Source organism: Oncorhynchus tshawytscha, unplaced genomic scaffold (assembly GCF_018296145.1).
Source record: "Oncorhynchus tshawytscha isolate Ot180627B unplaced genomic scaffold, Otsh_v2.0 Un_contig_10183_pilon_pilon, whole genome shotgun sequence".
Lineage (NCBI taxonomy): Eukaryota > Metazoa > Chordata > Actinopteri > Salmoniformes > Salmonidae > Oncorhynchus > Oncorhynchus tshawytscha.
Window position 1 is genome coordinate 49,878 of NW_024609252.1, and position 23,848 is coordinate 73,725.

Below are 23,848 nucleotides of genomic sequence, written 5' to 3' on the forward strand. Positions count from 1 at the left end.
GCTGGTCACGTGGTAACTACCAGCGGATTTTAATATGGCGACGGTCAGAATGTACATTTAACATTAAATAGTTTCACCGTATTTACTACTGGGACTTTATTATACCAGTGCATGACGGGCCACTGCCGATATTACCCGGTAACGGTGCACGATTCCCCGGACGAGCAATGTGTCATTGATGGGGTGTCGGGATACGGTCGTGTTCCGTTACGCGTCGTCTGTTTGCCAGATAACTGTCTTGACGTCGGTACTGTACGGGGGGACGGAGCCAGAGAGATAGTCCCGGTGTTAAGTGCTATTGTTTATATACAGCGGTGACAGACATACAGACACCCTTTGGTCAGATGTCATGTTGATGTGTGGCCTTCCTCCATCGTATTTTATCATCATGGACAGACAGGTGAAGACCACTCCCAGCTGGTAGAGGTAACGGGACGCAGACAGACAGACAGACAACCGTCAGTGTCGTGGACTGTTACTCCCAGCGAGTAGAGGGATACAGACAGACGGACGGACAGTCAGACTGGCTCTCAGGCAGACATCTAGCCTAGTGGATGGACTTCCTCTGACGTCAAAGCTGACCCAAGCCCGGTCCAGAGAAAGATGATTGGTGCCCCAGACGTGGTGGCGTTTACTAAGGAGGATGATTTTGGGGAGGTAGGTTACCCCAACCCCTGGGTGGTGCCAGAAGAGTTCTCTGTCCCTCTGTTCCCATCGAATAACAACGCCAACCCCTGGGCCAAGACGTCATACGCCAAGTTCACTAAGGACTTCATCCTCATATCAGAGTTCTCTGAGCAGGTCGGTACCAGGGGCAACTGGGGGAGGGGTGTGTGTGTATGCCCGGACGGGTGTGTGTGTAATGAGCTGACCTTGTGTTGTCCTCCCACCAGGTGGGCCCCCAGCCTCTGCTCACCATTCCTGATGACCCAAAGGTGTTTGGGACCTTTGACCTCAACTACTTCAGTCTGAGGATCATGTCTGTTGACTACCAGGCCTCGTTCGTAGGACACCCCACCGGCAGCGGATACCCACGACTCAGGTAGCTGTCCTATTTTATTATGTTTTATTGTACTCTACTCTGATGTCCGACTGTATTGTACTCTACTCTGATATCCTATTGTATTTGTATTGTACTCTACTGATATTGTATTTGTATTGTACTCTACTGATATTGTATTTGTATTGTACTCTACTCTGATGTCCTATTGTATTTGTATTGTACTCTACTGATATCCTATTGTATTTGTATTGTACTCTACTCTGATGTCCTATTGTATTTGTATTGTACTCTAATGATATCCTATTGTATTTGTATTGTACTCTAATGATATCCTATTGTATTTGTATTGTACTCTAATGATATCCTATTGTATTTGTATTGTACTCTAATCATGTCCTATTGTATTTGTATTGTACTCTACTCTGATATCCTATTGTATTTGTATTGTACTCTAATGATGTCCTATTGTATTTGTATTGTACTCTAATGATATTGTATTTGTATTTGTATTGTACTCTACTGTAATGACATCCTATTTTACTGTTTTCTGTTACATTCTATTATATTCTACTCTAATTCTCTTCTACTGTAATTATTTTCTGTTGCATTCTATTATATTCTACTCTAATTCTATTATATTCTACTCTAATTATACTCTAGTTCTATTTTGTTTTATTCTACTCTAGTTCTATTCTATTCTGTTATTCTACTCTAATTCTATTCTACTCTAGTTCTATTCTGTTCTATTCTACTCCAGTTCTATTCTACTCTACTTCTATTCTAGTTCTATTCTACTCTACTTCTATTCTAGTTCTATTCTACTCTAGTTCTATTCTATTCTACTCTAGTTCTATTCTAGTTATATTCGACTCTAGTTCTATTCTATTCTACTCTAGTTCTATTCTAGTTATATTCGACTCTAGTTCTATTCCATTCTACTCTAGTTCTATTCTAGTTATATTCGACTCTAGTTCTATTCCATTCTACTCTAGTTCTATTCTAATTATTTTCTGTTATTTTCTGTTACATTGTATTAATGTTCTACTCTAATTCTGTTCTCTTCTACTGTAATTATTTTCTGTTACATTCTACTCTAATTCTGCTCTGTTACATTCTATTATATTCTACTCTAATTCTGTTCTATTCTAATTATTTCCTGTTACATTCTATTATATTCTACTCTAATTCTGTTCTATTCTAATTATTTTCTGTTACATTCTATTATATTCTACTCTAATTCTGTTCTATTCTAATTATTTCTGTTACATTCTGTTATATTCTACTCTAATTCTGTTCTATTCTAATTATTTTCTGTTACATTCTATTATATTCTACTCTAATTCTGTTCTCTTCTACTGTAATTATTTTCTGTTACATTCTACTCTAATTCTGCTCTGTTACATTCTATTATATTCTACTCTAATTCTGTTCTATTCTAATTATTTCCTGTTACATTCTATTATATTCTACTCTAATTCTGTTCTATTCTAATTATTTCCTGTTACATTCTATTATATTCTACTCTAATTCTGTTCTATTCTAATTATTTCCTGTTACATTCTATTATATTCTACTCTAATTCTGTTCTATTCTAATTATTTTCTGTTACATTCTATTATATTCTACTCTAATTCTGTTCTCTTCTACTGTAATTATTTTCTGTTACATTCTACTCTAATTCTGCTCTGTTACATTCTATTATATTCTACTCTAATTCTGTTCTATTCTAATTATTTCCTGTTACATTCTATTATATTCTACTCTAATTCTGTTCTATTCTAATTATTTTCTGTTACATTCTATTATATTCTACTCTAATTGTATCCTGTTCTCTCCTCCCCTGTAGTTTTGTGGAGGACTCCAGGGTGGTTCTGGGTAACTTTAAGGAGGGTGTGTTTGACTAGTCTGTTCTCTCCTCCCCTGTAGTTTTGTGGAGGACTCCCGGGTGGTGCTGGGTGACTCTAAGGAGGGGGCGTTTGCCTACGTTCACCACCTGACGCTCTATGACCTGGAGGCCCGGGGCTTCGTCCGCCCGTTCTGCATGGCCTACGTCTCTGCCGACGAGAGGAAGATCATGCTGCAGTTCCAGGAGCTGTCGCTCCTCTTCTCCCGCGCCTCCGAGTGCCTGAAGACTGGAAACCGACGGGCCTTCGCCCGCGAGCTGCAGAGGAAGCTACGTGACCTGGAGTACGAGGACACACACACACACGCTCTGACACACACACACACACACGCTCTGACACACACACACGCTCTGATACACACACTCTGACACACGCTGACACACACACACACTCTGACAGGTTCCTACTGCTACCATCTGTTGTAACTTCCTGTTGTGCCTCTCCTGCCAGGTACACACGGTCTGTTCTGCAGAAAGAGGAGGGGCTTCAGCGGGAGGCGGGGCCTCAGGGTGTTACTCCGCCCGCGCGGTGGACAAGGCCAATGAGCTTGCGGCGATGGAGAAGAGTATCTTCGAGCACCGAGACCTGCTGAGGCAGATCACCTCGTACCCCCTCCGCCCCCGCCGAGACCCCCACGCCGCACACTGTCAACACTGTGTCACCGAGTCACAGAGACACAGAGACGCACCGCCTGGCCCCGACCGTGACACGGGGGAGGAGGCGGGACAGAGGAGGCAGTCCTACACCCCGCAGCTGATAAAGGGGAAGTCGGCGAAGTGTTTCGCCAAGCGTCTGAAGAACCTGACGGAGTTGTGCGAGGAGAGGTTCTACGAGGCCACCGTGGAACTACTCAACCACACAGAGCGGTGTTTCCGGGGGACTTGTGTTACCTGTATACCCGCCGCCTGGACCGAGCGCTACGCAGGAAGCAGAGCATCACCAACTTCCTGTTTGAGGAGGAGCTAGGGGAGGAGGAAGAGGAAGTAGCGGTGCTGGGAAGAATCTTCTGTTCTCTCAAACACACAGTGGGGACGGACTCACATATACACACCCCTTCCATCATGCTTTGCCCCGAGCCACCGGAGTCTGTGGAGGTGAACCCTCCCTGCCCTGATAACTCTGCCCAGCAGAGTGAGGCCCTGACCGGGGAGGAGAGACTGGAGTCGTCACTCTCTGATCTGACCATGGAGACGCAGGACCAGGAAAGCTCTGAGGAGAATAAGGACAGCTTTAGTAGTGACAGGAGTGGAGGAGAGGAGGAGGAGGGACGGGAGGGAGGAGATCAGACCCCTGTTTTTCTGCTGGAGGCTGAGGAGGGGGGAGAGGGTGAGACACACCGTGTGTGTGAGAGGGAGGGAGAGGCAGAAGGAGTGTTGAACAGAGAGAGGGAGGGAGAGGCAGAAGGAGTGTTGAACAGAGAGAGGGAGGGAGAGGCAGAAGGAGTGTTGAACAGAGAGAGGGAGGGGAGGCAGAAGGAGTGTTTAACAGAGAGAGGGAGGGAGAGGCAGAGGAGTGGGAGGGGCTGAGACAGAGGAGGGAGGAGCTGAGAGGGGAGGGAGGGGCTGAGACAGAGGAGGGAGGGGCTGAGACAGAGGAGGGAGGGGCTGAGACAGAGGAGGGAGGGGCTGAGACAGAGGAGGGTGAAGGACAGAGGGCTCCTGACCCTGAGTTACTGGTCCAGATGGACACGGCCTGCTGCATGTCTCAGGAGGGCTTCCTGTACAACTCCTCTCCCCCAGACACGCTGCCTGCTTCTGGGCTGCAGCCCGGCTCTCTACCCCTTCCCCTGGTGGTCAACCAGGAGCCCCAGGCCCTGCTGCCGGTCCAGGGGGACTACGGCCTGGGTTCCCCCCACTGCCAGAGCCCTGGGGCTGGGCTGGACCTGCCCGTCTCCTCCTCGGGAGATACCACCTCCAGGGGTTCGGACCAGGACGGGTGGGACTGTACCATGTCAGCGTCTACGGGGTCCGAACGGGCCGGCTCACCTCTGGGGTACGGGGGGTTGGTAACGCTGAGGCAGAAGAAGAGGGCCGGGCAGGGAGCGCTCAGGTGAGTCACTCATTGGTTGACTAATTCATTCTATAGCTTAGAGGACTCCTGATATCTCCAGTCTATGTGTGTGTTTTCTATACCTGCTCCCCCCCATGGAAGGTGTTTTCTATACCTGCTCCCCCCCCCATGGAAGGTGTTTTCTATACCTGCTCTATACCCCCCCCCATGGAAGGTGTTTTCTATACCTGCTCCCCCCCATGGAAGGTGTTTTCTATACCTGCCCCCCCCATGGAAGGTGTTTTCTATACCTGCTCCCCCCATGGAAGGTGTTTTCTATACCTGCCCCCCATGGAAGGTGTTTTCCCCATGGAAGGTGTTTTCTATACCTGCTCCCCCCCCCCCCATGGAAGGTGTTTTCTATACCTGCCCCCCCCATGGAAGGTGTTTTCCCCCCCATGGAAGGTGTTTTCTATACCTGCTCCCCCCCCATGGAAGGTGTTTTCTATACCTGAAGGTGTTTTCTATACCTGCCCCCCCATGGAAGGTGTTTTCTATACCTGCTCCCCCCATGGAAGGTGTTTTCCCCCCCCATGGAAGGTGTTTTCTGCCCCCCCATACCTGCTCCCCCCATGGAAGGTGTTTTCTATACCTGCTCCCCCCATGGAAGGTGTTTTCTATACCTGCTCCCCCCATGGAAGGTGTTTTCTATACCTGCCCCCCCATGGAAGGTGTTTTCTATACCTGCCCCCCCCCCATGGAAGGTGTTTTCTATACCTGCCCCCCCCCCATGGAAGGTGTTTTCTATACCTGCCCCCCATGGAAGGTGTTTTCCCCCCATGGAAGGTGTTTTCTATACCTGCTCCCCCCCCCCTGTGTTTTCTATACCCCCCCCCATGGAAGGTGTTTTCTATACCTGCCCCCCCATGGAAGGTGTTTTCTATACCTGCCCCCCCATGGAAGGTGTTTTCTATACCTGCCCCCCCCATGGAAGGTGTTTTCTATACCTGCCCCCTCCCCCATGGAAGGTGTTTTTTTCTATACCTGGAAGGTGTTTTCTATACCCCCCCATGGAAGGTGTTTTCTATACCTGCCCCCCCCCCCCCATGGAAGGTGTTTTCTATACCTGCTCCCCCCATGGAAGGTGTTTTCTATACCTGCTCCCCCCCATGGAAGGTGTTTTCTATACCCCCCCATGGAAGGTGTTTTCTATACCTGCCCCCCCCCCCATGGAAGGTGTTTTCTATACCTGCCCCCCCCCCATGGAAGGTGTTTTCTATACCTGCCCCCCCCCATGGAAGGTGTTTTCTATACCTGTTTTCTACCCCCCCCCCATGGAAGGTGTTTTCTATACCTGCTCCCCCCATGGAAGGTGTTTTCCCCCCCCCATGGAAGGTGTTTTCTATACCTGTTTTCTATACCCCCCCATGGAAGGTGTTTTCTATACCTGCCCCCCCCATGGAAGGTGTTTTCTATACCTGCATGGAAGGTGTTTTCTATACCCCCCCCATGGAAGGTGTTTTCTATACCTGCCCCCCCCCCCCATGGAAGGTGTTTTCTATACCTGCTACCTGCCCCCCATGGAAGGTTTTCTATACCTGCCCCCCCATGGAAGGTGTTTTCTATACCTGCTCCCCCCATGGAAGGTGTTTTCTACCTGCCCCCCCATGGAAGGTGTTTTCTTTTCCCCCCATGGAAGGTGTTTTCTATTTCCCCCCATGGAACCTGCTCCCCCCCCATGGAAGGTGTTTTCTATACCTGCCCCCTCCCCCCCATGGAAGGTGTTTTCTATACCTGCTCCCCCCATGGAAGGTGTTTTCTATACCTGCCCCCCCATGGAAGGTGTTTTCTATACCTGTTTTCTATACCCTCCCCCCATGGAAGGTTTTTTCTCCCCCCATGGAACCTGTTTTCTATACCCCCCCCCATGGAAGGTGTTTTCTATACCTGCTCCCCCATGGAAGGTGTTTTCCCCCCCCATGGAAGGTGTTTTCTATACCTGCCCCCCCCATGGAAGGTGTTTTCTATACCTGCTCCCCCCCCATGGAAGGTGTTTTCTATACCTGCCCCCCCCCCATGGAAGGTGTTTTCTATACCTGCCCCCCCCCATGGAAGGTGTTTTCTATACCTGCTCCCCCCCATGGAAGGTGTTTTCTATACCTGCTCCCCCTGCTACCCCCCCCATGGAAGGTGTTTTCTATACCTGCCCCCCCATGGAAGGTGTTTTCTATACCTGCCCCCCATGGAAGGTGTTTTCTATACCTGTTTTCTATACCCCCCCATGGAAGGTGTTTTCTATACCTCCCCCCCCCCCCCATGGAAGGTGTTTTCTATACCTGCCCCCCATGGAAGGTGTTTTCTATACCCCCCCCCATGGAAGGTGTTTTCTATACCTGCCCCCCATGGAAGGTGTTTTCTATACCCCCCCATGGAAGGTGTTTTCTATACCTGCTCCCCCCTGCCCCCCCATGGAAGGTGTTTTCTATACCTGCCCCCCCATGGAAGGTGTTTTCTACCTTCCCCCCTATTTCTTTCTATGGAAGGTGTTTTCAATCATTATATATTACTGTCCCCCATGGAAGGTGAGCTGGAAGGTGTTTTCTATACCTGCCCCCCATGGAAGGTGTTTTCTTACTGTCCCCCCATGGAAGGTGTTTTCTATACCTGCTCCCCCCATGGAAATACCTGCTCCCCCCAAGGTGTTTTCTATATTGCCCCCATATATTACCTGTCCCCCCCCATGGAAGGTGTTTTGGAAATACAATCATTGCTCCCCCCATATATTACTGTACCTGTGGAGGTGTTTTCTAGACCTGCTCCCCCCCACATGGAAGGTGTATTTATTACTGCCCCCCATGGAAGGTGTTTTCTAGAAATACCTGCCCCCCAATCATTATATATTACTGTTGGAGCTAGAAACACCTGCCCCCATGGAAGGTGTTTTACTGACCTGCCCCCCATGGAGGTGTTTTCTACCTGCCCCCCCAGAAGGTGTTTTCTATACCTGCCCCCCATGGAAGGTGTTTTCTGTACTGTCCCCCCATGGAAGGTGTTTTCTATACCTGCCCCCCATGGAAACACCCCCATGGAAGGTGTTTTCTATACCTGCCCCCCCCTGTTGGAAGGTGAAATACCTGCCCCCCATGGAATGTTTTCTATACTGTTGGAGCATGGAAGGCATTATATATACTGACTGTTGAAGGTGTTTTAGAAACACAAGCATTATATATTTCTGTACTGTTGGAGCTAGTTTTCTAAACACAACCCCCCATGGATATATTACTTACTGTTGGAGCTAGAAACACAAGCATTATATATTACTGTTGGAGCTAGAAACACAATCATTATATATTACTGTACTGTTGGAGCTAGAAACACAAGCATTATATATTACTGTACTGTTGGAGCTAGAAACACAAGCATTATATATTACTGTACTGTTGGAGCTAAACACAAGCATTATATTATTACTGTTGGAGCTAGAAACACAATCATTATATATTACTGTACTGTTGGAGCTAGAAACACAAGCATTATATATTACTGTACTGTTGGAGCTAGAAACACAAGCATTATATATTACTGTTGGAGCTAGAAACACAATCATTATATATTACTGACTGTTGGAGCTAGAAACACAAGCATTATATATTACTGACTGTTGGAGCTAGAAACACAAGCATTATATATTACTGACTGTTGGAGCTAGAAACACAAGCATTATATATTACTGACTGTTGGAGCTAGAAACACAAGCATTATATATTACTGACTGTTGGAGCTAGAAACACAAGCATTATATATTACTGACTGTTGGAGTTAGAAACACAATCATTATATATTACTGTTGGAGCTAGAAACACAAGCATTATATATTACTGACTGTTGGAGCTAGAAACACAAGCATTATATATTACTGACTGTTGGAACACCCTCAATAACATTGCTAAAAACGTGTATGTGACCAATAACATGTGATCATCTCTCTCTCGGTCTCTACCTCCAGGTTTGTGCGTCAGTATCCGTTTGCCCTGCATGCCCTGTGGTCCCTACTGAGTGGTCGAACCCTGGTGGTCCTGGGATCTGAGGAGGGGAGGGTCAGGAGGCTGGTGTCCGCTCTGGCCCTCTACGTGCCTGGACCCGGGCGCTGTGGGGAGAGGGTCCAGCCCTGGCTCTCCTGCCCCTTCAGCCTCACTGACCTACAGCGATGGAAACTCATAGGACTGCAGAGGTGAGGAGGAGGAGGAAGGGGCGGTGCCTGTGTTCTACAGCATCCTGTTATAACTAGCCTATATACGGTCTATACAGTAGACATGCCTCCGCCTCCTACCCTATATACAGTAGACATGCCTCCTAGCTCCTACCCTATATACAGTAGACATGCCTCCTAGCTCCTACCCTATATACAGTAGACATGCCTCCTCCTACCCTATATACAGTAGACATGCCTCCTCCTACCCTATATACAGTAGACATGCCTCCTCCTACCCTATATACAGTAGACATGCCTCCTCCTACCCTATATACAGTAGACATGCCTCCTACCCTATATACAGTAGACATGCCTCCTCCTACCCTATATACAGTAGACATGCCTCCTACCCTATATACAGTAGACATGCCTCCTCCTACCCTATATACAGTAGACATGCCTCCTCCTACCCTATATACAGTAGACATGCCTCCTCCTACCCTATATACAGTAGACATGCCTCCTCCTCCTACCCTATATACAGTAGACATTCCTCCTACCCTATATACAGTAGACATGCCTCCTAGCTCCTACCCTATATACAGTAGACATGCCTCCTAGCTCCTACCCTATATACAGTAGACATGCCTCCCTCCTACCCTATATACAGTAGACATGCCTCCTACCCTATATACAGTAGACATGCCTCCTCCTACCCTATATACAGTAGACATGCCTCCTACCCTATATACAGTAGACATGCCTCCTCCTACCCTATATACAGTAGACATGCCTCCTATCTCCTACCCTATATACAGTAGACATGCCTCCTACCCTATATACAGTAGACATGCCTCCTCCTACCCTATATACAGTAGACATGCCTCCTCCTACCCTATATACAGTAGACATGCCTCCTACCCTATATACAGTAGACATTCCTCCTACCCTATATACAGTAGACATGCCTCCTAGCTCCTACCCTATATACAGTAGACATGCCTCCTAGCTCCTACCCTATATACAGTAGACATGCCTCCTACAGTAGCTCCTACCCTATATACAGTAGACATGCCTCCTAGCTCCTACCCTATATACAGTAGACATGCCTCCTACCCTACCCTATACAGTAGACATGCCTCCTACCCTATATACAGTAGACATGCCTCCTAGCTCCTACCCTATATACAGTAGACATGCCTACCCTAGCTGCTACCCTATATACAGTAGACATGCCTCCTAGCTCCTACCCTATATACAGTAGACATGCCTCCTAGCTGCCTCCTACTGCCCTATATACAGTAGACATGCCTCCTAGCTCCTACCCTATATACAGTAGACATGCCTCCTCCTACCCTATATACAGTAGACATGCCTCCTCCTACCCTATATACAGTAGACATGCCTCCTCAGTAGACTCCTACCCTATATACAGTAGACATGCCTCCTACCCTATATACAGTAGACATGCCTCCTAGCTCCTACCCTATATACAGTAGACATGCCTCCTACCCTATATACAGTAGACATGCCTCCTCCTAGACATGCTCCTACCCTATATACAGTAGACATGCCTCCTCCTACCCTATATACAGTAGACATGCCTCCTCCTACCCTATATACAGTAGACATGCCTCCTCCTACCCTATATACAGTAGACATGCCTCCTAGCTCCTACCCTATATACAGTAGACATGCCTCCTAGCTCCTACCCTATATACAGTAGACATGCCTCCTCCTCCCCCTACCCTATATACAGTAGACATGCCTCCTAGCTCCTACCCTATATACAGTAGACATGCCTCCTAGCTCCTACCCTATATACAGTAGACATGCCTCCTCCTACCCTATATACAGTAGACATGCCTCCTAGACATGCCTCCTCCTACCCTATATACAGTAGACATGCCTCCTACCCTATATACAGTAGACATGCCTCCTCCTCCCTATATACAGTAGAGACATGCCTCCTACCCTATATACAGTAGACATGCCTCCTACCCTATATACAGTAGACATGCCTCCTCCTACCCTATATACAGTAGACATGCCTCCTCCCCTATATACAGTAGACATGCCTCCTCCTACCCTATATACAGTAGACATGCCTCCTAGCTCCTACCCTATATACAGTAGACATGCCTCCTACCCTATATACAGTAGACATGCCTCCTACCCTACCCTATATACAGTAGACATGCCTCCTAGCTCCTACCCTATATACAGTAGACATGCCTCCTAGCCTACCCTATATACAGTAGACATGCCTCCTAGCTCCTACCCTATATACAGTAGACATGCCTCCTACCCCAGTGGACATGCCTCCTAGCTCCTACCCTATATACAGTAGACATGCCTCCTCCTACCCTATATACAGTAGACATGCCTCCTAGCTCCTAGACATGCCTATATACAGTAGACATGCCTCCTAGCTCCTACCCTATATACAGTAGACATGCCTCCTAGCTCCTACCCTATATACAGTAGACATGCCTCCTCCTACCCTATATACAGTAGACATGCCTCCTCCTACCCTATATACAGTAGACATGCCTCCCTCCTACCCTATATACAGTAGACATGCCTCCTACCCTATATACAGTAGACATGCCTCTAGCTCCTACCCTATATACAGTAGACATGCCTCCTACCCTATATACAGTAGACATGCCTCCTCCTACCCTATATACAGTAGACATGCCTCCTCCTACCCTATATACAGTAGACATGCCTCCTCCTACCCTATATACAGTAGACATGCCTCCTCCTACCCTATATACAGTAGACATGCCTCCCTCCTACCCTATATACAGTAGACATGCCTCCTACTCCTATATACAGTAGACATGCCTCCTCCTACCCTATATACAGTAGACATGCCTCCTCCTACCCTATATACAGTAGACATGCCTCTAGCTCCTACCCTATATACAGTAGACATGCCTCCTACCCTATATACAGTAGACATGCCTCCTCCTACCCTATATACAGTAGACATGCCTCCTACCCTATATACAGTAGACATGCCTCCTCCTACCCTATATACAGTAGACATGCCTCCTACCCTATATACAGTAGACATGCCTCCTACCCTATATACAGTAGACATGCCTCCTAGCTCCTACCCTATATACAGTAGACATGCCTCCTCCTACCCTATATACAGTAGACATGCCTCCTCCTACCCTATATACAGTAGACATGCCTCCTACTACCCTATATACAGTAGACATGCCTCCTACCCTATATACAGTAGACATGCCTCCTAGCTCCTACCCTATATACAGTAGACATGCCTCCTCCTACCCTATATACAGTAGACATGCCTCCTCCTACCCTATATACAGTAGACATGCCTCCTACCCTATATACAGTAGACATGCCTCCTCCTACCCTATATACAGTAGACATCCTCCTACCCTATATACAGTAGACATGCCTCCTACTCCTATATACAGTAGACATGCCTCCTCCTACCCTATATACAGTAGACATGCCTCCTAGCTCCTACCCTATATACAGTAGACATGCCTCCTCCTACCCTATATACAGTAGACATGCCTCCTCCTACCCTATATACAGTAGACATGCCTCCTCCTACCCTATATACAGTAGACATGCCTCCTAGCTCCCTACCCCAGTAGACATGCCTCCTACCCTATATACAGTAGACATGCCTCCTCCTACCCTATATACAGTAGACATGCCTCCTCCTACCCTATATACAGTAGACATGCCTCCTAGCTCCTACCCTATATACAGTAGACATGCCTCCTCCTACCCTATATACAGTAGACATGCCTCCTCCTACCCTATATACAGTAGACATGCCTCCTCCCCTATATACAGTAGACATGCCTCCTCCTACTCTATATACAGTAGACATGCCTCCTCCTACCCTATATACAGTAGACATGCCTCCTCCTACCCTATATACAGTAGACATGCCTCCTCCTACCCTATATACAGTAGACATGCCTCCTCCTACCCTATATACAGTAGACATGCCTCCTCCTACCCTATATACAGTAGACATGCCTCCTCCTACCCTATATACAGTAGACATGCCTCCTACCCTATATACAGTAGACATGCCTCCCTCCTACCCTATATACAGTAGACATGCCTCCTAGCTCCTACCCTATATACAGTAGACATGCCTCCTAGCTCCTACCCTATATACAGTAGACATGCCTCCTCCTACCCTATATACAGTAGACATGCCTCCTCCTACCCTACAGTAGACATGCCTCCTACTACCCTATATACAGTAGACATGCCTCCTAGCTCCTACCTATATACAGTAGACATGCCTCCTCCTACCCTATATACAGTAGACATTCCTCCTACCCTATATACAGTAGACATGCCTCCTACCCTATATACAGTAGACATGCCTCCTACCCTATATACAGTAGACATGCCTCCTACCCTATATACAGTAGACATGCCTCCTCCTACCCTATATACAGTAGACATGCCTCCTAGCTCCTACCTATATACAGTAGACATGCCTCCTAGCCTCCTACCCTATATACAGTAGACATGCCTCCTAGCTCCTACCCTATATACAGTAGACATGCCTCCTCCTACCCTATATACAGTAGACATGCCTCCTAGCTCCTACCCTATATACAGTAGACATGCCTCCTAGCTCCTACCCTATATACAGTAGACATGCCTCCTAGCTCCTACCCTATATACAGTAGACATGCCTCCTAGCTCCTACCCTATATACAGTAGACATGCCTCCTAGCTCCTACCCTATATACAGTAGACATGCCTCCCTCCTACCCTATATACAGTAGACATGCCTCCTCCTACCCTATATACAGTAGACATGCCTCCTAGCATCCCCTATATACAGTAGACATGCCTCCTACCCTATATACAGTAGACATTCCTCCTACCCTATACAGTAGACATGCCTCCTAGCTCCCCTATATACAGTAGACATGCCTCCTAGCTCCTACCCTATATACAGTAGACATGCCTCCTAGCTCCTACCCTATATACAGTAGACATGCCTCCTAGCTCCTACCCTATATACAGTAGACATGCCTCCGCCTCCTACCCTATATACAGTAGACATGCCTCCTACCCTATATACAGTAGACATGCCTCCTAGCTCCTACCCTATATACAGTAGACATGCCTCCTAGCTCCTACCCTATATACAGTAGACATGCCTCCTCCTACCCTATATACAGTAGACATGCCTCCTCCTACCCTATATACAGTAGACATGCCTCCTACCCTATATACAGTAGACATGCCTCCTAGCTCCTACCCTATATACAGTAGACATGCCTCCGCTCCTACCCTATACAGTAGACATGCCTCCTAGCTCCTACCCTATATACAGTAGACATGCCTCCTACCCCCTATACAGTAGACATGCCTCCTACCCTATATACAGTAGACATGCCTCCTCCTACCCTATATACAGTAGACATGCCTCCTACCCTATATACAGTAGACATGCCTCCTAGCTCCTACCCTATATACAGTAGACATGCCTCCTACCCTATATACAGTAGACATGCCTCCTAGCTCCTACCCTATATACAGTAGACATGCCTCCTCCTACCCTATATACAGTAGACATGCCTCCTACCTCCTCCCCTATATACAGTAGACATGCCTCCCTCCTACCCTATATACAGTAGACATGCCTCCTCCTACCCTATATACAGTAGACATGCCTCCCCTCCTACCCTATATACAGTAGACATGCCTCCTACCCTATATACAGTAGACATGCCTCCTACCCTATATACAGTAGACATGCCTCCTCCTACCCTATATACAGTAGACATGCCTCCTCCTACCCTATATACAGTAGACATGCCTCCTCCTCCTACCCTATATACAGTAGACATGCCTCCTACCCTATATACAGTAGACATGCCTCCTACCCTATATACAGTAGACATGCCTCCTCCTACCCTATATACAGTAGACATGCCTCCTACCCTATATACAGTAGACATGCCTCCTACCCTATATACAGTAGACATGCCTCCTATGCTCCTACCCTATATACAGTAGACATGCCTCCTACCCTATATACAGTAGACATGCCTCCGCCTCCTACCCTATATACAGTACACATCCTACCCTATATACAGTAGACATGCCTCCTCCTACCCTATATACAGTAGACATGCCTCCTCCTACCCTATATACAGTAGACATGCCTCCTAGCTCCTACCTATATACAGTAGACATGCCTCCTAGCTCCTACCCTATATACAGTAGACATGCCTCCTAGCTCCTACCCTATATACAGTAGACATGCCTCCTCCTACCCTATATACAGTAGACATGCCTCCTCCTACCCTATATACAGTAGACATGCCTCCTCCTACCCTATATACAGTAGACATGCCTCCTAGCTCCTACCCTATATACAGTAGACATGCCTCCTAGCTCCTACCCTATATACAGTAGACATGCCTCCTAGCTCCTACCCTATATACAGTAGACATGCCTCCTACCCTATATACAGTAGACATGCCTCCTCCTACCCTATATACAGTAGACATGCCTCCTACCCTATATACAGTAGACATGCCTCCTACCCTATATACAGTAGACATGCCTCCTACCCTATATACAGTAGACATGCCTCCGCCTCCTACCCTATATACAGTAGACATGCCTCCTAGCTCCTACCTATATACAGTAGACATGCCTCCTAGCTCCTACCCTATATACAGTAGACATGCCTCCTAGCTCCTACCCTATATACAGTAGACATGCCTCCTCCTACCCTATATACAGTAGACATGCCTCCTCCTACCCTATATACAGTAGACATGCCTCCTCCTACCCTATATACAGTAGACATGCCTCCTAGCTCCTACCCTATATACAGTAGACATGCCTCCTACCCTATATACAGTAGACATGCCTCCTCCTACCCTATATACAGTAGACATGCCTCCTAGCTCCTACCCTATATACAGTAGACATGCCTCCAGTAGACATGCCTACCCTATATACAGTAGACATGCCTCCTAGCTCCTACCCTGTATACAGTAGACATGCCTCCTAGCTCCTACCCTGTATACAGTAGACATGCCTCCTAGCTCCTACCCTATATACAGTAGACATGCCTCCTAGCTCCTACCCTATATACAGTAGACATGCCTCCTAGCTCCTACCCGATATACAGTAGACATGCCTCCCTCCTACCCTATATACAGTAGACATGCCTCCTAGCTCCTACCCTATATACAGTAGACATGCCTCCTAGCTCCTACCCTATATACAGTAGACATGCCTCCTAGCTCCTACCCTATATACAGTAGACATGCCTCCTACCCTATATACAGTAGACATGCCTCCTAGCTCCTACCCTATATACAGTAGATATGCCTCCTACCCTATATACAGTAGACATGCCTCCTAGCTCCTACCCTATATACAGTAGACATGCCTCCTAGCTCCTACCCTATATACAGTAGATATGCCTCCTACCCTATATACAGTAGACATGCCTCCTAGCTCCTACTCATACAGACAGCCTAATTAAAGTCTACACACCCCTTGCATAGTTCTCATTTTGCGGCCTTAAATTAAAGTATAAAAAGTGAATTTATTTGGGATCGTTTTCCCCCATTGATCAATATAAAATCTGTCTAGACTTTCACGAGGCGCTATGCATCTCACTCAGACTGAAGTTCTCCTCCCTCTTTACCTCCCAGGATGGCGTCTCCCGTGGGGACCAGCATGCTCTGCTCTCTGTCTCGCTACAGCCGTTACATCTCCGTCCTGGACGCCGACCGGAAGACCCTCCGTTGCCCCGGCTACCGCGGAACCCTCCTGGCCAACGTGGCGGACCACCGAACCCGTCTGCGTCGAGGTTCCACCTACTTCCTTCATCTCCAGAACGTGCTCAGTAGACTGGCTTCCCGGGCCTTCCTCCTTAGCTTTACGCATCACCTCCACCTTCCCATCAGCCACCTGGAGCAGAGACAGGAAGTGGAGGAGAGGACGAGGGGCTTCCTGAGGGATCAGCTCAGGCTTGGGGAAGACGACTGTTCCATCCTGATGTACCTGAGTCAGCTGATCACACAGCACTACCTGGACAGTACCCCAGGAGGAGCTGTTACTACACAACCCCACCTGGAGAAGGACAACACGCCTGGAACCAACCAGCAGCACCTGGACAGTACCTCAGGAGGCGCTGTTACGACACAACCCCACCTGGAGAAGGACAACACGCCTGGAACCACACAGCAGGACCTGGAAGCTAACAACATACTAGACCCTGCCACTGGGGGTGCTATAACCCCAGAGCAGTACCTAGACCCTACCACTGGGGGCACTATAAACCCAGAGCAGTACCTAGACCCTACCACTGGGGGCACTATAAAACCAGAGCAGTACCTAGACCCTACCACTGGGGGCACTATAAAACCAGAGCAGTACCTAGACCCTACCACTGGGGCGCTATAACCCCAGAGCAGTACCTAGACCCTACCACTGGGGGCGCTATAAACCCAGAGCAGTACCTAGACCCTACCACTGGGGGTGCTATAAACCCAGAGCAGTACCTAGACCCTACCACTGGGGGTGCTATAACCCCAGAGCAGTACCTAGACCCTACCACTGGGGGTGCTATAACCCCAGAGCAGTACCTAGACCCTACCACTGGGGGTGCTATAACCCCAGAGCAGTACCTAGACCCTACCACTGGGGGTGCTATAAACCCAGAGCAGTACCTAGACCCTACCACTGGGGTGCTATAAACCCAGAGCAGTACCTAGACCCTACCACTGGGGGCGCTTAAACCCAGAGCAGTACCTAGACCCTACCACTGGGGTGCTAGATCAGAGCAGTACCTAGACCCTACCACTGGGGTGCTATAACCCCAGAGCAGTACCTAGACCCTACCACTGGGGGTGCTATAACCCCAGAGCAGTACTAGACCCTACCACTGGGGGTGCTATAACCCCAGAGCAGTACCTAGACCCTACCACTGGGGGTGCTATAACCCCAGAGCAGTACTTAGAACCTACCATCCATCAGTCTGCTACTAGGAGCAGTGCTCTCTGTCCCAGCTTCACCTTTAACTACACCACCAGTCTCCTATACAAGATCTGATCTGAAACACTGACTGTGGTAATCTCCTGAGAGCCTCAAGTCCTCTCTAATCACCTCCTCAAAACAACACCGGAGGAGACAGATCTGCGGTAGATTCACTCTGGGTTGGAGACGGGAGGGCCTGTCTCTGTCTCCTAGGTAACCAGGAGAGACTGAGGGCCTGTCTCTGTCTCCTAGGTAACCAGGAGAGACTGAGGGCCTGTCTCTGTCTCCTAGGTAACCAGGAGAGACTGAGGGCCTGTCTCTGTCTCCTAGGTAACCAGGAAAGACTGAGGGCCTGTCTCTGTCTCCTAGGTAACCAGGAGTGACTGAGGGCCTGTCTCTGTCTCCTAGGTAACCAGGAGAGACTGAGGGCCTGTCTCTGTCTCCTAGGTAATCAGGAGAGACTGAGGGCCTGTCTCTGTCTCCTAGGTAACCAGGAGAGACTGAGGGCCTGTCTCTGTCTCCTAGGTAACCAGGAGAGACTGTCTCTGTCTCCTAGGTAACCAGGAGAGACTGAGGGCCTGTCTCTGTCTCCTAGGTAACCAGGAGAGACTGAGGGGGTTTAGTGAATGTAATGTAGCAGTGTTCACGTCATTGACGTCGCAATCATGCTGTCCATCAAGTCCTCCTTCCGATGAATGCCCTAACCTCGGGGGGACCTGGACGCTGATTTTGATTGATTGACAAGTCACTATGAACCGTCCTTCTGATCTGAGCGAGAAGTGTGTGTGTTGTGTGTGAAACGTTAATATGTTCTGTGTGCGTTCGTGCCGGTCTGTCTCCCGTGACGTTGCATGTTGTCCACGGAACCACAGTACTACTACAGTTGCTTAGGAACGTTGCCATTTTAAAAAGACCAGATTGGTGCCCATTCAACACATCTAATCTAACGAAAGAGGATCATTTGTCATATCTGTCATGATTTATGTTTTGTAACAAACCCACATGTAGTTACTTAAGTCCCGATATATTGGACTGTTTTCCCTGCGTAACATGTAGAAGTTGTCCCTTTTTCAGGTTTAGAAGAAGAGGTGACCGCTAAATGCTAACTCCCATCCGTATAAGCTGGTAGCATAGCTAGCATACAGAAATCGTTGATGGTAGTCATGTCGTTTAAAAAAAAAACTAATGCACTTGATTGGTGACGATGAGTTGATAACGTCCACACAAGCATTATACCTGAACATCGTGTGAAATAGACAATAGCGTAACTGTAGGCTAATTTAGCTTTGGGGTAGGGGGGACAATGAGAAAGCTTGGGGATCTTAACCCCGACGCGTTTCCATGGCAACGGCGTTCCCATTGTTTTGTTCAGTTGGATTTAGCTCGTTACTGCATCTGTAACCAACGACGTGTATATAAACTCTGGACTGCTGATGCTTTGTTTTGGCCATTTAGAGGCTTTAAGCCACCGGTCGGCCATTTTGACAGTCCTCCATAGGATGGAATGGAATTCTACAGCATTTCAATTAAAGGTTTCGAGGACCAAATTACATGTATTTCAGTATTTGTCGTTGTTGTAGTTTGGGACAGTAACATTAGTAGTTTTAAGGGGGGGGGGGCGTTTATTTTTTTTAGTGTAGCTCACATGTGTAAAATTATACATTTAAGGTGTATAATGGAATAAACGTGTCAGAAATGAATGTTGTGACATTAGTAAATGGATTTCTATATCTTCCAACATATTATTTACAATTGAGAGCCAAGATGGCTGCCGGTGGCTTCAATACAGCACCCCCCTGTCAGCCATCCAGGGTTTATACACATCATTAAGGAGAGCCAAGATGGCTGCCGGTGGCTTCAATACAGCACCCCCCTGTCAGCCATCCAGGGTTTATACACATCATTAAGGAGAGCCAAGATGGCTGCCGGTGGCTTCAATACAGCACCCCCCTGTCAGCCATCCAGGGTTTATACACATCATTAAGGAGAGCCAAGATGGCTGCCGGTGGCTTCAATACAGCACCCCCCTGTCAGCCATCCAGGGTTTATACACATCATTGATTTATAGAGCCCCATAGTGGTGTCATAATTCCCATAAAACCTAGCGGTCAAATAGGGAAATGGTTCCAATCATTTTTCCACCATGTTAATCTCTCTCGGACAAGGTGACTTTTATCAATATATTCGGCTCTGTTTACTCTGATTTGAAAATGCTAATTAGCATCAAAGTAGACATGCAAAACTACAAATCCCAGCATGCTCCTGCACGTCATCTCTAGCTGACACCTTTGCTAACAGGTATTGTGTCAATTAAAAACTTACACAAGACAGTTCGCAGAATTGTCCATTTAAATTAAATGTAGCCAATTTATTAATAACTACATTTAGCTAACATTAGATAGTTAATACAGATAGTTAATACAGAGATTCTTACCTTTGTCTCGATTCGTCAGTCTCTTGTCCAGATCATCATGGTATTTGTAGTTCTTTATGATAGCCACATTAGCAGCTAATTAGCGTAATTTTTTTAGTGTGTGTGGGGGGGGTAAATAAAGGCAACCTATATTTGATTTAAAGAATCACCTTGTCCAAGAGAGATTTACACAGCCCTTATTTTAAGATCCTGAACTGTATTCTGAGAAAAACTATTCGAACCATTCCCCTGTTATTGGGTCCTATGACTGTACTGTGGTACTCTACAGAGGGACTGTCAGATGTGAACCATTCCCCTGTTATTGGGTCCTATGACTGTACTGTGGTACTCTACAGAGGGACTGTCAGATGTGAACCATTCCCCTGTTATTGGGTCCTATGACTCTACTGTGGTACTCTACAGAGGAGGGACTGTCAGATGTGAACCATTCCCCTGTTATTGGGTCCTATGACTGTACTGTGGTACTCTACAGAGGAGGGACTGTCAGATGTGAACCATTCCCCTGTTATTGGGTCCTATGACTGTACTGTGGTACTCTACAGAGGAGGGACTGTCAGATGTGAACCATTCCCCTGTTATTGGGTCCTATGACTGTACTGTGGTACTCTACAGAGGAGGGACTGTCAGATGTGAACCATTCCCCTGTTATTGGGTCCTATGACTGTACTGTGGTACTCTACAGAGGGACTGTCAGATGTGAACCATTCCCCTGTTATTGGGTCCTATGACTGTACTGTGGTACTCTACAGAGGAGGGACTGTCAGATGTGAACCATTCCCCTGTTATTGGGTCCTATGACTGTACTGTGGTACTCTACAGAGGGACTGTCAGATGCACCATAATAACCTGAAGATAAAGCAGTACTGGAAGCCATATTTAAAATGGCATACGTGGAGCATGCTGGGAAGAAATCTGATTTAAAACAGGATTTATAATGGATTTTCAGATGGTCACCGTTCATATAATACATACAGTTGGAGTCGGAAGTTTACATACACTTAGGTTGGGGTCACTAAAACTCGTTTTTCAACCACTCCACACATTTCTTGTTAACAAACTATAGTTATGGCAAGTCGGTTAGGACATCTACTTTGTGCATGACACAAGTCATTTTTCCAACAATTGTTTACAGACAGATTACTGTCAGGAGGAATGAGCCAAAATTCACCCAACTTATTGTGGGAAGATTGTGGAAGGCTACCCAAAACGTTTGACCCAAGTTGAACAATTTAAAGGCAATGCTACCAAATACTAATTGAGTGAATGTAAACCTCTGACCCACTGGGAATGTGATGAAAAAATAAAAGCTGAAATAAATCTCTCTACTATTATTCTGACATTTCACATTCTTAAAATAAAGTGGTGATCCTAACGGACGTAAAACAGGGATTTTTTACTTGGATGAAATTGTGAAAAACTGAGTTTAAATGTATTTGGCTAAGGTGTATGTAAACTTCCTACTTCAACTGTACATCAGACGATATTGGCGAGCTATTTTCACAGGTACATTATTTTCCCCATTTCAACCTGATGCTTAAATATTGTGATATTTCAACCTGGAAGTAACATGTAAAGGGAGAAGTGCAATGTAACGACACAACAACAACCAGGAAATATGTAACAACACAACAACAACCAGGAAATATGTAACAACAACCAGGAAATATGTAACGACAACAACCAGGAAATATGTAACAACACAACAACAACCAGGAAATATGTAACAACACAACAACAACCAGGAAATATGTAACAACAACAACAACAACCAGGAAATATGTAACAACAACAACCAGGAAATATGTAACAAACAACAACAACCAGGAAATATGTAACAACAACAACCAGGAAATATGTAACAACAACAACAACAACCAGGAAATATGTAACAAACAACAACCAGGAAATATGTAACAACAACAACCAGGAAATATGTAACGACAACAACCAGGAAATATGTAACAACAACAACCAGGAAATATGTAACAACAACCAGGAAATATGTAACAACACAACAACCAGGAAATATGTAACAACAACCAGGAAATATGTAACAACACAACAACAGGAAATATGTAACAACAACCAGGAAATATGTAACAACACAACAACCAGGAAATATGTAACAATACAACAACAACCAGGAAATATGTGACAACACAACAACCAGGAAATATGTAACAACACAACAACCAGAAAATATGTAACAACACAACAACCAGGAAATATGTAACAATACAACAACAACCAGGAAATATGTAACAACACAACAACCAGGAAATATGTAACAACACAACCAGGAAATATGTAACAACAACAACCAGGAAATATGTAACGACAACAACCAGGAAATATGTAACAACAACAACCAGGAAATAGGTCCTTAATACCGTAGGGATGTTGGGTGTTATATATTTAAAGCAGCGTTTCCCCAAACTCGGTCCTGGGGACCCTAGGTTGTATGGTGCTAGGGGAAAAACACCAAAAGGTAGTACCCATTGGGGTCCCCAGGACCGAGTTTGAGAAACGCTGCTTTTAATGTATTACTGTCCACAAATGGTGACCACAGCTCTTCCCAAAATACATTTAAATAGTTTGTTTTATGCCCATTTGTTTTCATACCCTGCTCCGTGTATTCAATGTATTGCTGATGGGGATCCTAATGAATCCAATGTCCATTTGAAATGTGTCACCCGGTGCGGCTCGTCCCCGGGGTGAAGCGTCCGACAGTTCCTACTACACCCGGTGCGGCTCGTCCCCGGGGGTGAAGCGTCCGACAGTTCCTACTACACCCGGTGCGGCTCGTCCCCGGGGTGAAGCGTCCGACAGTTCCTACTACACCCGGTGCGGCTCGTCCCCGGGGTGAAGCGTCCGACAGTTCCTACTACACCCGGTGCGGCTCGTCCCCGGGGGTGAAGCGTCCGACAGTTCCTACTCTGTACGTTCCTGGTTACGGCGCTACGACACCCGGGCGGCGTAGGTTGTCATCGTAACGTAGTTCCTACTACACCCGGGCGGCGGCAACCACTTTCCCCATAGTAACCATCCAGCGTCTCCCTGGACACTTTTTAACACTACTACTAAATGGGACGTATTGAAACTGTTTTTCGAAGGTTGTCGTAGTAACGTTGTCGTAGTAACGTTGTCGTAGTAACGTTGTGGGAGGGTTGTGACGTCAGCATGAGGGTGTAAGGGGGTCGTTTTTAAACATTGACGCGACGACCACCGTTTTACTGAGATGTTGACCAAATGTTTGTGGATTGACGCGATAACCTGTCACCAGACCA

General features: G+C 46.9%; 1 protein-coding gene and 1 long non-coding RNA gene across 2 annotated transcripts; both read left to right on the forward strand.

The window, feature by feature from the left end:
• The first annotated feature begins 16 nt into the window (after positions 1-16).
• LOC112242362 (guanine nucleotide exchange protein smcr8a) lies at positions 17-17,833 on the forward strand. Its single transcript, XM_042314629.1, is given in 9 exon segments — positions 17-801; positions 894-1,042; positions 2,930-3,190; positions 3,358-3,416; positions 3,419-3,769; positions 3,772-4,307; positions 4,478-4,956; positions 8,903-9,127; positions 16,801-17,833. Coding segments are annotated over 9 exon segments (3,012 nt in total). The 5' UTR covers positions 17-603; the 3' UTR covers positions 17,555-17,833.
• A 561-nt stretch (positions 17,834-18,394) lies between these two features.
• Positions 18,395-19,827, forward strand: LOC121844486. The gene is made up of 2 exons (XR_006082004.1): positions 18,395-18,652; positions 18,684-19,827. It is a non-coding gene; the product is annotated as an uncharacterized LOC121844486 (long non-coding RNA).
• The last annotated feature ends 4,021 nt before the right edge of the window (positions 19,828-23,848 follow it).